General features: G+C 46.4%; 1 protein-coding gene across 3 annotated transcripts in view; it reads left to right on the top strand.

Moving 5' to 3' along the window:
• Positions 1 to 15,455, top strand: part of LOC138297291 (centromere protein H-like) — a 162,747-nt gene that overhangs the window by 66,939 nt on the left and 80,353 nt on the right. For all 3 annotated transcript variants that reach the window (XM_069236729.1, XM_069236730.1, XM_069236731.1), the window contains exon 4: positions 3,449 to 3,491. In XM_069236729.1, coding sequence (XP_069092830.1) covers positions 3,449 to 3,491 — 43 coding nt within the window. The remainder of the gene's footprint in view (positions 1 to 3,448; positions 3,492 to 15,455) is intronic.

Genomic DNA, 15,455 nt, shown 5'->3' on the forward strand with positions numbered 1-15,455 from the left:
AGTGCCTGTGAAAGAAAAGGTCCCCACAACACTATCTGGACACATCAAAATTATTAAATACAAAAATACCTGTTTTTGCGGGGGCACCAGCGTTTTTGGTCCTGGGCTCAGCAGTCATCTAGGGAAACCTACCAAACCCAGACATTTCTGAAAACTAGACACCCGAGGGAGTCCAGGGAGGTGTGACTTGCGGTGATCCCCCAATGTTTTCTTACCCAGAATCCTCAGCAAACCTCAAACTTAGCTTTAAAAAAATCACATTTTTCCCACATTTCTCTGTGAGATCACTGCACCGGGACAAATTTCCTACAACCCAACTATACCCTCGGTCTCCCGGTAAAAATGATATCTCGCTTGTGAAGGTGGGCCATGTGCCTGTGACAGGGAAGAGCCAAAAACATGTTGAAATTGAGGGGGAACCAAATAGGGTCCAAAAGGGCAGTTTGGGAAAAAAAAAAAAGCAAAACGGTTTTAGGCTGACAAGTGCTGCAGAATTTTTATCGGTATGCTGGGTGGTAGGAATTATGTGGATTCCTGCAAATTCCAGAAGGTTCCATCACAAAAATGTGTGATTTCCAGCAAATTTGGAAGTTTGCAGGGCATTGTGGGTAAGAAAATGGTGTTGGGTGCATGTGAAGCACACCACCTTGGAATCACCCAGATGTTTCATTTTCAGATGTCTCGGTCTTGTGGATTTTTCTACATGGCATGATCCCAAAGTCCAAAAAAGTACAGCCCTCACCATTCCAAGTGGGACGATTTTGAGAGTTAGCCAAGCTCCCATGTCCCAAATGTAAAACCAAACCCCAAAATATTCAAATGTCCTCTTGGTTGCCATGGGATAAGATGTTTTTGTGTGCCTGGGGAGAACTGAAAGACTGTTACCCACTGCAGTTGGGGTGGGGGCATAACCAGGCCCATACTGGTTGGTAGCCACCACCCCACTATTTTTTTTTTTTTTTTATTTTTTATTTTATTCCCTGGCATCTAGTAGACTTTCTGTCCCCCCGGGGTGTGTATCGGGGTAATTGTCCCCTCTGCCCACTACTGGGCAGAACAACTTTGGTACCATTTATTTGGGTGGGGGTATGGCCATACCCCCACCCTCTTATTTTAAAAACAAAAAATCTTCCCTGGTCTATGGTGGGCTTTCTGCCCCCCTTGGGGGCAGATGGGCTTTCCGAAAATAGGCCGATCTGCCCCCCAGGGGGGCAGATATGGCCAACAGTAATGTTCCCCCATGGGTAGCGACCCTTGGCCAAGGGGCTGCCCCCCCAAACAAAACACACACACCAATCCCTGGTGCCTAAGTGGTTTCTGCCCCCCCTCCAGAGGGTAGATCAGTCTAATAGAAATAGGCCGATCTACACCCCCAAGGGGACCAGAAATGGCCTAAGATAACCCCCCCCCCCCCCCCCCCCCCCGGAATGACCCTTGCCTAAGGGGTCACTCCCCTTGCGTGAAATTGGCGCAAAAAAAATCCCTGGTGCCTTGTGGTTTCTGCCCATTGGCCTAATAAAAATAGGCAGAAATGGCCTAAAATAAATTTGCCCTCCCAGGGGAACGACCCTTGCCTAAGGGGTCGCTCCCCTTGCGTGAAATTGACACAAAAAAAAAAAAAATCCCTGATGTCCAGTGGTTTCTGCCAAACAAAATAGGCTGATCTGCCCCCAAGAGGGGCAGAAATGGCCTAAAAGCCCCCCCCCCCCCACCCCCCAGGAGCGACCTTTGCCTAAGGGGTCGCTCTCCACATATAAAAAAAAGAATTATCCTTGGTGTCTAGGGGGATTCTGCCCCTCCCCGGGGGCAGATCGGCCTAATTATATTAGGCCGATCTGTCCCCAGGGGAGGCAGAAATGGCCTAAAAATAATTTGGCGAACTGGGGAGCGTCCCTTGCCCAAGGGGCAGCTCCCCTCATGTCAATTACAAAATGATGGTGTCTAGTGGGCATTTCTGCTGTTCAATCACATTGCGATCGGGCAGCAGAAATGCTGAGACATGAAAGGAAAGGCCTTTCCTCTCCTTTCATGCCTTTCTCTGCCCCTCCAGTGATCAGAGGAGAAATGCAAGAGCATTTCTCCTCCGATCGGGCAGGCCTCTGATGAGGTCAGCGTGCGATCGCGCACTGATGTCATCAGACGCCCCGGGTGGAAGTGGAAGCGATTCCCCTTCCATCCCTGCAGTGGGGGCGCTGAGGCGAGGCTCATGGGGGGGGGGAGCGCTAGTGCTCCCCCTCATGAGCCGGTCCCAGGACATACGGTTAAGTCCTTGGCGCCTCAGCCAAGGACGTAACTGTTACGTCCTTGGTGCAGAGGGTTAAACAGATGCCCCTGCCCCATGTAATTGGGCTGTGGTTCTAAAAAGATTGGAAAGCGTTGTGTTGGGAGTCTTGTTTGGTCTTTGAATACAAGCACTTGATACTGACTTCAAAACAACCAGATTAGCACACACAATGTAGCAGAATCTGCAGGGAGACAGCGGTAAACCTACGCTCCAATAGTTTCAAGTGTCATAAATGTAGCTAACCATTATTCTTTCCAGAGTACAATGATGCCCAGGACAAGCTGCTGCTGCACTTCCTCAACAATCATGCTACAGGAAAGCATTGCCCATGGGGGTCACGCTCTATTTCCTGGGCGATCCAACGGGTTAATGGAGACTGGTGGTGGATAGCCTCTCTTGACAGTGGGTGGGCATGCAGAGCACACTGACCATTTCTGCTGCAGGGCTTTCTCATTGTACCAATTAAAGGCCACAGTGTTAATCACATTCGTGAGGGAGTGTTCACAGTGAGAAAGCCTTCTTGGTACTCCATTGCGAAAGAGGAGAATAGTGCCTCTAACCTACTGGGGTGAAGGCAGGTCTGATCTGAGCTCAGTCGGCGTTGCTCTCAGGGTTGTTCTCGCTTCTCCCCACACCTGACGCAAGGGAGTGGAGGCCTGAGGCTCAGGTAGGCAGCTGGCCTATTCCCCCCAAAAGTTTATTTGGTCTTAGGTAGTAGGCCCTGAAACTGAAGGATAGGCAAAGCTGCTGAGCTTATCTAATGTTAGCTCACACATGTATTCTAACATATGTTAATACCATCAATAGATATATCAGAAACTGTGGTGTGCGCATTTTGGATGTTAGAGTGATATTATGAATGACATCATGAATAAAAGATAAGTTTATCATTCATACATAGGTTAGAATTATATGAATTGATATTTTTTTGTGGTGACATTAATTGAATTTGTTAATATAGTAGGGAAATTATTTTTGTATAAATATTATTACCGATTATGGAATATATGAATACGTTAGAGAAGTGCTTATGTTATTAATAGCACTCAACTAAGATAATATTTAATGTCTAGGCGAATTAAGGAAGGAGCTGGCATATAGTATGCACAAGGTAGATTTATCAATGTAGTTTGCCATTAATGTGTTTTTTTGTTTTATGTTCAGGAAGCCGAGAAAAGGAAAATATAGATAGCTCTATGAATGTAAGGTAAGGCGTTTACACTTATCTGGCCTGCGAATACTTTATTTTGAAAGCATTTGCTACTACATAATCATGATTGAATGGCAAACTATTTTTAACATAGTTTGTCACAGTTATAATTTAATGTGGATAAGTTGGTTAATACCCTATCCTTATATGATTAACCCATGCCAGGACTCACTTATGAATTGGCATAGCTGTTGGAGCAGTTTTTAATCGTATGGGACCTTGTAAATTCTAAAATGTTACATGAGACTTTGTGCACACTTCACAACCTTGGCAAATCAATGAGCTAAGGAATCAAAAGGTTTTATCTCGACGGAAAAAACGTTAATTTTTAAAACTGCATGATCACCTGGCTATGTTGGGTATATATTACAATTAACTGAGTTTATCCCCTTGCTTAAACATTCCCCATCTCTTCAGTGTTGCCTCTGTGGGCTCCAGGGCACACTAGTCACCAAGGCCGGCTTTAGTGCGGGTGGGGCCTGGCACCCTCCCCCATGACCACCTCCTCGGATTCCCTTACTACCACCTGGCAAAAATGCCCTACATCTCTCAGTGGTACTTTATGGTGAGTCAAAACTGCCACTAGAGTTATCTTGACATTTTTATTGCTGCCTGAAAGCTATACTCACAAGGAACTCTGCAGCAGGTGCTTTAAAATTGCAAGTTATTGCTAAACACAACACCCCCTCACCCTGACGTCAGTGCTGCCCATCCAGGTGAGCGCTCAGTGCAGTTGCACCGGTCGCACCCCCATAAAGCCAGTCCTGTTCGTCACCCTCACATGTGCAGCCAGCAGATGCTTCAGCCTTCCAAGAACTCTGTTATGTACCCTCCACAGGGCAGAGTTGCCTGCATTGCATCATGCTGGTGTACCCCGGTCTGGCATGCATCAATAAGTAGTCGGAGCTACTTTTGTCTTTGCAGGATGATGGGCTAGCATTGATAATGAGAACAAATGCACCACAAATAGTCAAGGCAGTTCAAAACCTTTCGCATGCATATAATTCATGAGCTGAAATGGACGATTTGACTAGACATTTAACCTTCCTTGGCAGGATGAGTGCCTGTAGTGCCTTTCTCAGTCCCTGGCCACCCACCACGTAAAGCTACTACCCTGCCTGCACTAGAATTGATTTCTTTTGGGGGAGTCCGTGTTTTTCAAAGGAGTATACAGAACATGCTGTTGAAATCTCCACTCCTCATTCGCCTGTAATCCTTGACATGTTCCAGGGCTGACAGCCTTGGTGATGAGCTAAAGGGCAGTGAGAAGAGTTCTGTTTTGAGGCAATCTCAGCCATGGACCTCAAGAAAGGAACCTTAACTTGTTTGACAGGCTTCTGCAGCAATCACATTTTATTTGGGAGCATGGTTGTATGAGAAAAATGATGTCATGAAATGCTGTTCCTGAGAATCATTTCACCTAAACTGTTTAATGGAGGTTTGAAAGATAAACTGCATTTACCATTTCATAGAAACCAATACATAGAATGCCTTTTTTCGAAATTGACAAGTGCGTGGTTATTTTTTAAGGTGTAAATGCAATTAATCTTGAAAAACAGTTCTCTTCATTGGTTTTCTGCAAGGCTCAGATAGATCCTTTAACCGTTCTCATTCATAACCTCAACACCACCTTTTTATAGGAATGCGTTGTTTTTTTTAGGGGAGAACCCCTCTCATCCCTAATACACCCAAACATGTTTCTAGATTTCAAATCTGGATAGACCAGGCACCAATGGTGTTCTTAATCAGTGTCATTTGTTAGCTTTGTACAATGCGGTGTAGCACTCTCAGCAAAGGTCCAGGAGAATGTCACACAGTGCACTTTGTTAAGCTGATAATTATACACTTACGCAAATTACATATAGTTGGTAGGAATGTTTAAATAGAGAACGCTTGCATAACAAATCATACGTATTTTGCGGATATTAATTTAACCATAGGCATACTTTAGTACATTTCAGCAACTCTTGGACGCTACTCTGTCTTCTCTTGTCCTTCGAGTTATCTACTTCAAACCACATCCAAGGCAATTGTTCATTAACAAGCAGCCTTGCCTGGCCACCTTTGCACAACTGTAGAAACGCACACAAAGCTAAATTAATTTGTTCACCAAAGCTCCATTGCTCATTTATTTTCCTTGTCAATCCCCTCGACTCCATTTGAGCCAAGGAGCCCTTTGCTTCTTATGGCTCACACGTCCATGTTTATTTTTAAATTCTTGTCAATTTCGAAGACTCACAGTCTTTTATTCATTTGGGTCATTTCATGGTCTGTTGGTGGCAATATCATAGCAGATGATGGAGTAAATAAACCGGCCCAGCACAGCTGTTGAAATAAAGAACAGCAACATTGCAATTGACACAATCCCAAGATAATTGTTGTGGCAATGCCTTTAACTATGCCAGTGCCATCTATCACCACTTTCTTCATCTACCCTGTTGGCAGCCAGGACACAGCTAAGAAAAATGCATGTCGCTGTTGCTTCCCTTATACCCCTTTGTAAGCACTTCCACAGCTTCCTTTTCTTGTCTTACATCAGTCTAAATGTCTCCGTCCTAATGACACAACAGCAACATGTCTCATTTATCATGGCACACACGTCTCCTTGATGCACCAATAGTTACCTACAGTACCGGAAGGGTATCATGGTTGGGAAATGGTGCATACACAAGACTTTAGGGTAATACAGTTATGTAGGTTCTGCTACGCAGTTGTTCCTTACTCTTAATGCTCTTTAGATACCCACTGCGGATCTCCAGGGATCTATTGCAGAGGATCCACTTGGTTGAACGTCCCCAGAGGGTCTCTTCCTGGTCAACATTCTATGCAGCTCCTGTGCAGCAGTTTTCTTGATGGCCCTATGTTGCGGGGGGCTCTTTTCCATTTTGGTTGGCCCATTACAGCTGGGCAGCATGACTGAGACTGCTCTCAGTTGCTGGGGCAGCAGTGTTTCCACCCTGAATGGCTCTTTTTTGCTGTAGCAGAAAGCTCTTGTAAGATTGCCCAAATCTTGGTGGCCATCTTGGAACCTGTGAGGTATTTAAGCCCCACCCTGATGCTTTGCACTGAGCTTCCTGGTGGGAAGAGTTGGCAGCCTGCTTCTCCAATCCTGATGGCGTTTCTGCACAGATTTGGAGGTGGAAGGTGAGTGCAGACCTTGGAGACAGGTGAGCGGTTTCTGGACTCCCTCTTGCAAAGATAGGTGTCGATCCTCCACCAAGTTCTGTTTTTGAACCATTGGAACATTGGCACAGCGAGTATTGCCATTGCTTGGGCAATTGTACATTGCTATATTGAGAGACAGTCACAAAGACAGATTTTGTGCACAGTAGTTTATTTGTTAACCTACAGCCAGTTGCAATAGCCCTACAAGGAAACTATTTGACTACATTTGCAGGACCACGTCTTGTGACCCTTCAGGGACACATTGAGAACTTGTGGTGCTGCATGAAGAGATAGTGTTTGCAGTGTGTGTGCATGACAATTTCAAGGCAACAAGTCACAACGGGGTGTGTATATGATTTATCAATGCTATTTCATAGTTATTTCACAGAAGCCATAACATTGCATACGACTGATCATGTGTAAGCCACCTTCTTCCTTGTGACATTTAGCAGGAAGCCACTTCATTTACAGGCACAACTGTATCTGGATGAGGAATCATCAAATCACTACCACATGAGAATAGTATTTGTGAGCAGTATCTCCACAAGTTGTAGAGAAGTCTCAAACAGTGAGCCTTTCCTGCAACTGGGACAAGGTCAAGTAACTACTTTGACTTTTCGAATGCACACCAATCCATCATATTTTTATTTTACTTTTGTTTGTTTGTTGTTTGTTCCCAAACCCCCTTCCTTTGGGAGTATCAGTCGGCAACCGGTTGATATCTGCTGACCGTCGGATGCTTCCCTGCCTCTGCGACTGAACGCAGAGAGAACAATGTTTTCCACCTAAGCTGGTTCTGACAGAATGCGAAGCCCACCTTAGTAAAGTCACCCAGGCACCTTGGTGTCCAGGTTGCTTGATGCGTCTTCCGTCTCCACTACCATACTGGACCTCCAGCGACTGGTAGAGTTGGCGCGGGTAGAGAACCAACCCTTAAGGTCCCGTATGGCAGGAATGGTCTGTAGGAGGCTGGCCTGGCTTGTAGTGGGTACCAAGGGGTACTTATACTCTGTACCAGGTCCAGTTATCCCTTATTAGTGTAGAAGAGGTGTTTCTAGCAGCTTAGGCTGATGGAAGGTAGCTATAGCAGAGCAGCTTAGGCTGAACTAGGAGACATGCAAAGCTCCTACTATACCAATGGTGTCATATGCACAATGTCATAAGAAAACACAATACACAGATATACTAAATATAAAGGTACTTTATTTTTATGACAATATGCCAAAAGTATCTCAGTGAGTACCCTCAGTATGAGGATGCCAAATATACACAAGATATATGTACACAATACCAAAAATATGCAGTAATAGCAAAAGGAAGTAATGCAAGCAATGTAAAGTTACAGTAGATTGCAATAGGAGCACATAGGTATAGGGGCAACACAAACCATATACTCCAAAAGTGGAATGCGAACCACGAATGGACCCCAAACCAATGTGAGCTTGTAGAGGGTCGCTAGGGCTGTAAGAAAACAGTGAGGGTTAGAAAAATAGCCCACCCCAAGACCCTGAAAAGTAGGTGTAATGTGCACCTATATTCCCCAGAGAGCACAGAAGTCGTGATAGGGGAATTCTGCAAGGAAGACCAACACCAGCAATGCAACCAAAGTGGATTTCCGGACGAGAGTACCTGTGGAACAAGGGGACCAAGCCCAAGAGTCGCGACAAAGTCGAGATTGGGCAGTTGCCCAGGAAATGCCAGCTGAGGGTGCAAAGAAGCTGCCACCGGATGGTAGAAGCTGTGGATTCTGCAAGAACGAAGAGGGCTAGAAACTTCCCCTTTATAGGATGGATGTCCCACGTCGTGAAGAAGCTTGCAGAGGTGTTCCCATGCAGAAAGACCGCAAACCAGCCTTGCTAGCTGCAGGGGTCGCGATTAGGGTTTTTGGATGCTGCTGTGTCCCAGGAGGGACCAGGATGTCGCCACTTGAATGAGGAGACAGAGGGGGCGCCCAGCAAGTCAGGGAGCCCTCACAGAAGCAGGCAGCACCCGTAGAAGTACAGGAACAGGCACTTGGAAGAGGAGTGAACCGGAGCTCACCGGAAGACACAAAAGGAAGTTCCACGCCGCCGGAGGACAACTCAGGAGGTTGTGCACTGCAGGTTAGAGTGTCGGGGACCCAGGCTTGGCTGTGCATGAAGGCAATCCTGGAACAGTGCACAGGAGCCGGAGCAGCTGCAAATCACGCGGTACCCAGCAATGCAGTCTAGCGTGGGGAGGCAAGGACTTACCTCCACCAAACTTGGACTGAAGAGTCACTGGACTGTGGGAGTCACTTGGACAGAGTTGCTGAGTTCCAGGGACCACGCTCGTCATGCTGAGAGGGGACCCAGAGGACCGGTGATGCAGTCTTTTGTTACGTGCGGTTGCAGGGGGACGATTCTGTTGACCCACGGGAGATTTCTTCAGAGCTCCTGGTGCAAGAAGGAGGCAGGCTACCCCCAGAGCATGCACCACCAGGAAACAGGCGAGAAAGCGGCAGGATCAGCGATACAAGGTTGCAGTAGTCGTCTTTGCTACTTTGTTGCAGTTTTGCAGGCGTCCTGAGCAGTCAGCGGTCGATCCTTTGGCAGAAGGTGAAGAGAGAGATGCAGAGGAACTCTGATGAGCTCTTGCATTTGTTATCTAAAGAATTCCCCAAAGCAGAGACCCTAAATAGCCAGAAAAGGAGGTTTGGCTACCTAGGAAGGAGGATAGGCTAGCAACATAGGTAAGAGCCTATCAGAAGGAGTCTCTGACGTCACCTGCTGGCACTGGCCACTCAGAGCAGTCCAGTGTGCCAGCAGCACCTCTGTTTCCAACATGGCAGAGGTCTGAAGCACACTGGAGGAGCTCTGGGCACCTCCCCTCGGAGGTGCAGGTCAGGGGAGTGGTCACTCCCCTTTCCTTTGTCCAGTTTCGCGCCAGAGCGGGGCTGGGGGATTCCTGAACCGGTGTAGACTGGCTTATGCAGAGATGGGCACCATCTGTGCCCATCAAAGCATTTCCAGAGGCTGGGGGAGGCTACTCCTCCCCAGCCCTGACACCTTTTTCCAAAGGGAGAGGGTGTAACACCCTCTCTCTGAGGAAGTCCTTTGTTCTGCCTTCCTGGGCCAAGCCTGGCTGGACCCCAGGAGGGCAGAAACCTGTCTGAGGGGTTGGCAGCAGCAGCAGCATACCCCTGGAAAGGTAGTTTGGAAGTATCCAGGTCTGTGCTAGAGACTCGGGGGATCATGGAATTGTCTCCCCAATGCCATCGGGCATTGGGGTGGCAATTCCATGATCTTAGACATGTTACATAGCCATGTTCGGAGTTACCATTGTGACGCTATACATAGGTAGTGACCTATGTATAGTGCACACATGAAATGGTGTCCCAGCACTCACAAAGTCCGGGGAATTTGCCCTGAACGATGTGGGGGCACCTTGGCTAGTGCCAGGGTGCCCACACACTAAGTAACTTAGCACCCAACCTTTACCAGGTAAAGGTTAGACATATAGGTGACTTATAAGTTACTTAAGTGCAGTGGTAAATGGCTGTGAAGTAACGTGGACGTTATTTCACTCAGGCTTCAGTGGCAGGCCTGTGTAAGAATTGTCAGAGCTCCCTATGGGTGGCAAAAGAAATGCTGCAGCCCATAGGGATCTCCTGGAACCCCAAAACCCTGGGTACCTCAGTACCATATACTAGGGAACTATAAGGGTGTTCCAGTATGCCAATGTGAATTGGTGAAATTGGTCACTAGCCTGTTAGTGACAATTTAGAAAGCAGAGAGAGCATAACCACTGAGGTTCTGATTAGCAGAGCCTCAGTGAGACAGTTAGTCATCACACTGGGAACACATACAGGGCACACTTATGAGCACTGGGGCCCTGGTTGGCAGGGTCCCAGTGACACATACACTAAAGCAACATATATACAGTGAAATATGGGGGTAACATGCCAGGCAAGATGGTACTTTCCTACATGGTCCTAACGTCTAGAATGGGTACAGTCCCAGTTATGGGGTTCTATTCCTCTTCCCTCTCCTGAGAATGTCAGTGCAGATATGGCCCCTACAGAACACCATGGGGACCCCCCAGAAACTCAACATTTTTTTGACCTAATGTAGACTACATTTTCTTTGCAGACCTTTAGTTTTCCTATCCCTGGAGTCCCTCATGGCCTTTATCTTATCATACCTAGCAACTTAAAACACCACGTTGGTGGCCATTGATGACCCCATAGTCCATTCTTTTGTCCATTTTGAGTTGGAACTCCGGCAGATTCTTGATCATCAGACCACCAGCTAAACAGTGGACAATGAACTGATTGAGTTGCGACATGGAAATTGTGATCTGTTAAGCTACTTGGCTCAATTTAACTGTATTGTGGTTGAGGTGGACTGGCCAGATGCAAAAAGGGTGTCCTTCTTTTATCGTGGGCTACAGGACACCTGAAGGACATGCTGGCCCAGGTGGATCACCCACCAACTGTGGTGATCTCATCTCTCTCACCTTTCAGCTGGATCACTGGTTATCAGGAAGAAGAGGTGAAAGACAACAGACAGAGGGGCGCTACTACCCCCTACAGCACTGAAATGAGAACAAAGCATCAAGAACCACCCCAGATGCTCCAGAACCAATGCAGATCAGGACTATTCACCCACTCCTTACTAAAGCCAAAAAAAGGCAGTGTGACAATCTGTCCTTAGTGTGATCAAAGTGAGCATTTTGTTTGGGACTACCCCAAAAAGCCACTCAAATTCTCCAAAAGACTAGCTGCCATTAAAAATATTGCCTCTAGTAGCTCACAAGTGGCTGCTGCACATATCACAATAAATGTATCCTTTTGTGGTCCCACTGTTACAATTGACAACATCTCTGTGTTATTAGACTTGGGGCCACAAGCAATTTCTCTGATTGGTCTTTTGCATGCATGCACCATATCGCAACTGTTCATAAGGCATACGTGGAACAGGCATGTGCTGTTGATGGTTCTCAACTCACCTTAGGGCCTATAACTCCTCAAACTACCCAACTCCTTATGATTGGACCCAACAAACACTCAGATTTGCTAGTTTGACTTAACTGATGCCCCTGTTTCTCCAGTGGCTGACCGAACATAACCATCTGATAAACTGCCACTGGAGAACAGTCACCTTTCCTCTGACTATTGTTGGACATTTTGCACAACCCTTAAACTACAAAAAGACCCTACAGTTAGTATACCTGCTAGGTTGCCTGGATGCAGTGTGGCCACCACATCTAGCTACATCCTTCCACAGTGCTACAAATAAATCAGGGACCTGTTCAGTGAACAAGTGGAAACCCTACCACCCCACAGAGAATTTGATTGCCAGACCAACTTCGAACCAGGGACAAAATTCCTGTGCAGTAGCATTTATGCCGTGACAGAAAAAGAAAATGAACACCTCAAGGAATACTTAGCTATATATCTAGCTAATTACTTTATTAAGTATTTCAAGTCTCTGGACTCATCACATTTGTTCTTTGTGCCCAAAAACATCTAGTGAATTAAGAGCATGCATGGACTATAGGGCCCTGAATCACCTTACCATTAAGAACCTCTATCCCCTCCCTCAGATGTTCACCATTTAGGATCAACTTCAGTCAGCCTCCATCTTCACGAAGCTCAATCTCCATGGAGCCTACCATTTGGTACACATTCATAAAGGGGACAATTGGAAGACTGCCTTTGGAACAAAATGTTAACAGCGTCCTGAGGGAGTGCATCAATGTTTTTGTGGTAGTCTGCATCAATGATATTTTAATCTTCTCCACTTCCATGTTAGAACACATCTAAAATGTACGCTTAGTCCTCCAAGCCCTATGAGTCAATGGGCTGTTCACCAAATCAGAAAAATGCAAGTTCCATGTAACGACTGTATGATACCTCAGGCTTGTCATTTCCCCAAACAGCCTGAGTATGGACCCCACAAAAGTACAAGTCGTCTTTCAATGGGCAACACCAACCTACATCAGGAAGTACAAAGCTTCCTCAGCTTTGCAAATTGTTACTGGAGATTTATCCATTGGATTCCTTGGCCCTCCTACTTCAGCATCCTGACACCACACAACATTTCAACGTAGAGGCTGACACTTCAAATCTGTCTCTCTGGTAATTCTGCCCCATTGCAATCAAGATACCGGACAGTTACACCCTGAAGCCTTCTTTTCATGTAAGCTATCGGAGGCAGAAATAAACTAAACTGTGTTTGACAGAACTGCTAGCTGTGAAGGCATCCTTTCAGGAATGGTGCCACTATCTCCTAGGGGCAAAACCCTGTGACGGTCTATACTGACCATTGCAATTTACAATTTATGAAATTTGTCAAAGCACTATCGCCTCAGCAACTGTGATGGTCTCTCTTTTTCACATATTATTCCTTTGTAATAACCTACCATCTGGGCCACAAACACAGGAATGTTTATGCCCTTTCCTGACCACATTTTGGACCAAAAGCCACTAATGAGCCTCCATCCCTACAACTTTGTAAACTGTATCTCGGTCCACCCCAAGGAGTGGGACACAGACATTAGATGACCTGTGTCGCATGTCGATCCCCATATTTGGCTTACCACTCATCTCCTCAGGCAATTAGAGTGGGGGTTTCTCAGTCGCGACGAGCAATTATTTTTGCCTCCCACTCCTTCGAATTGCAATCTTTGGATTGGTGTCATGATTCCACATTGTCAGGACACCTAGGCATTTCTAAAATCCTGGACCTATTAAAAAGAGAATTCTGGTGGGCCACTATAACAAAAGATTGCCAACAATACGTCTTATAGTGTGATGTTTGTGCCCAGGCTATAAGCGAGTGTAGAAAACTTGCAGACCTACTGAAACCTTTGCCCATCCTGAACCAACCATAGCAATCTCTCTCTATGGTTCTGATTGTTGACCTACCTAAAGACCGAGGGCTCAACACCCTAGTTGTGGTAGATGATCAACTTACCAAGATGTGTCACTGTATTCACGCACAAGGAATACCCAAGGCCCCATAGTTAGCCTTCTTTATTTTTGCAGCAGGTAGCCCGCTTACACAGCTGTCTTACCAGCATAATCTCAGACCAAGGGGTACAATTCATGTCACAATTCTGGCAGGTCTTCTGCAATTTATTAGGTATCTCAGTAAATCTATCCACCACTTGTCACTTCTAGTCTGACCTATCCATAGGAGTTTTTGCATTGCTTTATTGTGAAAGAAGAAAAATGGGTTGAGATGACCTGATTAGTAGAATTCTGCCTTAACAACACCGGCTATTCAGCTTCGGCCCATTATTGTGACGTTGACTACACTATAGGATAACCTTGATCCCTTTGATTTGTCCAGTTCCAAGCCGAATCTGTCTCGACCTCAGCCAAAGCCACATTCTGGCACAACCATTATACGCTCTTATTCTGAAAATGAAGTGCTGCCTTTGTCTAGGAGCACCCTTCAATGTGTTAACTTTTTAAATTGGACTCTGAACCGAGCTAACTCGCTTTTGGTGGTGATGATGGTGGGGATTAATTCTCCCCACAATATGATGATGAGAATCTGAACTTACAAGAGGCCTTTCTGTAGAAGGACAAATGCAAGATGCTCACTCTGGCCCATGTCCTCTATGCCCTGGACCCAGGAGAATGGATAATGCTGTAGGATGTGCAGAACTCCTATTTCCATATCCCCGTCCTGCTGAGACACAGGTGTCGCTTGAAGTTCAAAGTAGGCCACAAGCAATTTTACTTTGCTGCGCTCCATTTTAACCTCACCAGTGTATCCTCAGTTGTTCATGAAGGTGATGACAGTGGGCTCAGCTTACCTTGGGAATTTGGAGCGAGACAGTTTTCCCTTACCTTGCTAACTGGCTGTTGAAGATGAGCTTGCCACATTGAGTCGTGGGCCACCTCATGACTCACTGAGAACCTCCTCACATTGCTAGGGTTCACAATCAATGTGCCAAAGTCATACCTGACTCCTTTGTAGGGACTCCATTTCATTGCAGCCATGCTGGATACAGTGCACGTATGGGCCTACCCTCTGGGTCAACAATTGTAGGATGTGTCGGCCTCAGTCCTGGGTCTCAGTGTGGACAGCTCGGAGGCCTCTTGACCTATTGGTCTCCTGCATCCTGCTTGTTGACCATGCCAAATGGCACATGTTGGCCATGCAGTGAGATCCAAGGTATCAGTGGACTCAGCATCAAGTGACTTTCAGATGTCACCCAGGCTTAAGAGGAGAGTCAAAAGATCTGCAATGGTGGGTGCTTGACCGCAACTGGACTAGTGGCCCATGTATCGTTACTGAGTTGGGGACGTCATCTGAGAGAGTTGTAAAACAGATGACTTTGGCCTCCAGCAAAAAGCTGTCTCTGCATCAGCCTTTTGGAGTTGCTGGCCATTCGCTTGGCGTTGAAAGCCTTCCTGCCAGCTATCAAGAGGAGTCTGGTTCAGGTTGTCATGGACAACACAATTGCCACGTGGTATTGCAACAAGAAGGGGGAGAGTAGCCCTGGGCTGTGTCAGGAGGGCTTATGCCTTTGGACCTGGCTGAATAGTTAGGGCATTTCCCTCATTGTACACCACTTGGTGGGAAATTTAAATGACAGGGCCATCAAACTCGGCTGTCAATGCCTAGCATATTATAAATGGTAGCTGCACCAGAATGTGGCACAGGGCATCTTTCAGCAATGGGGAAAACCCTAGCTTCATTTCCTTGTACTGCAGAGAACGGGCAATCTCCGTGCTTTTCGATGTTTGGTGTTGCCAAGAAAGCTTTTTCTCACAGATGCAGTCCACCAAAAGTGGAGCACAGGATTCTTGGATACCTT

This window comes from Pleurodeles waltl, chromosome 5 (assembly GCF_031143425.1).
Source record: "Pleurodeles waltl isolate 20211129_DDA chromosome 5, aPleWal1.hap1.20221129, whole genome shotgun sequence".
NCBI lineage: Eukaryota > Metazoa > Chordata > Amphibia > Caudata > Salamandridae > Pleurodeles > Pleurodeles waltl.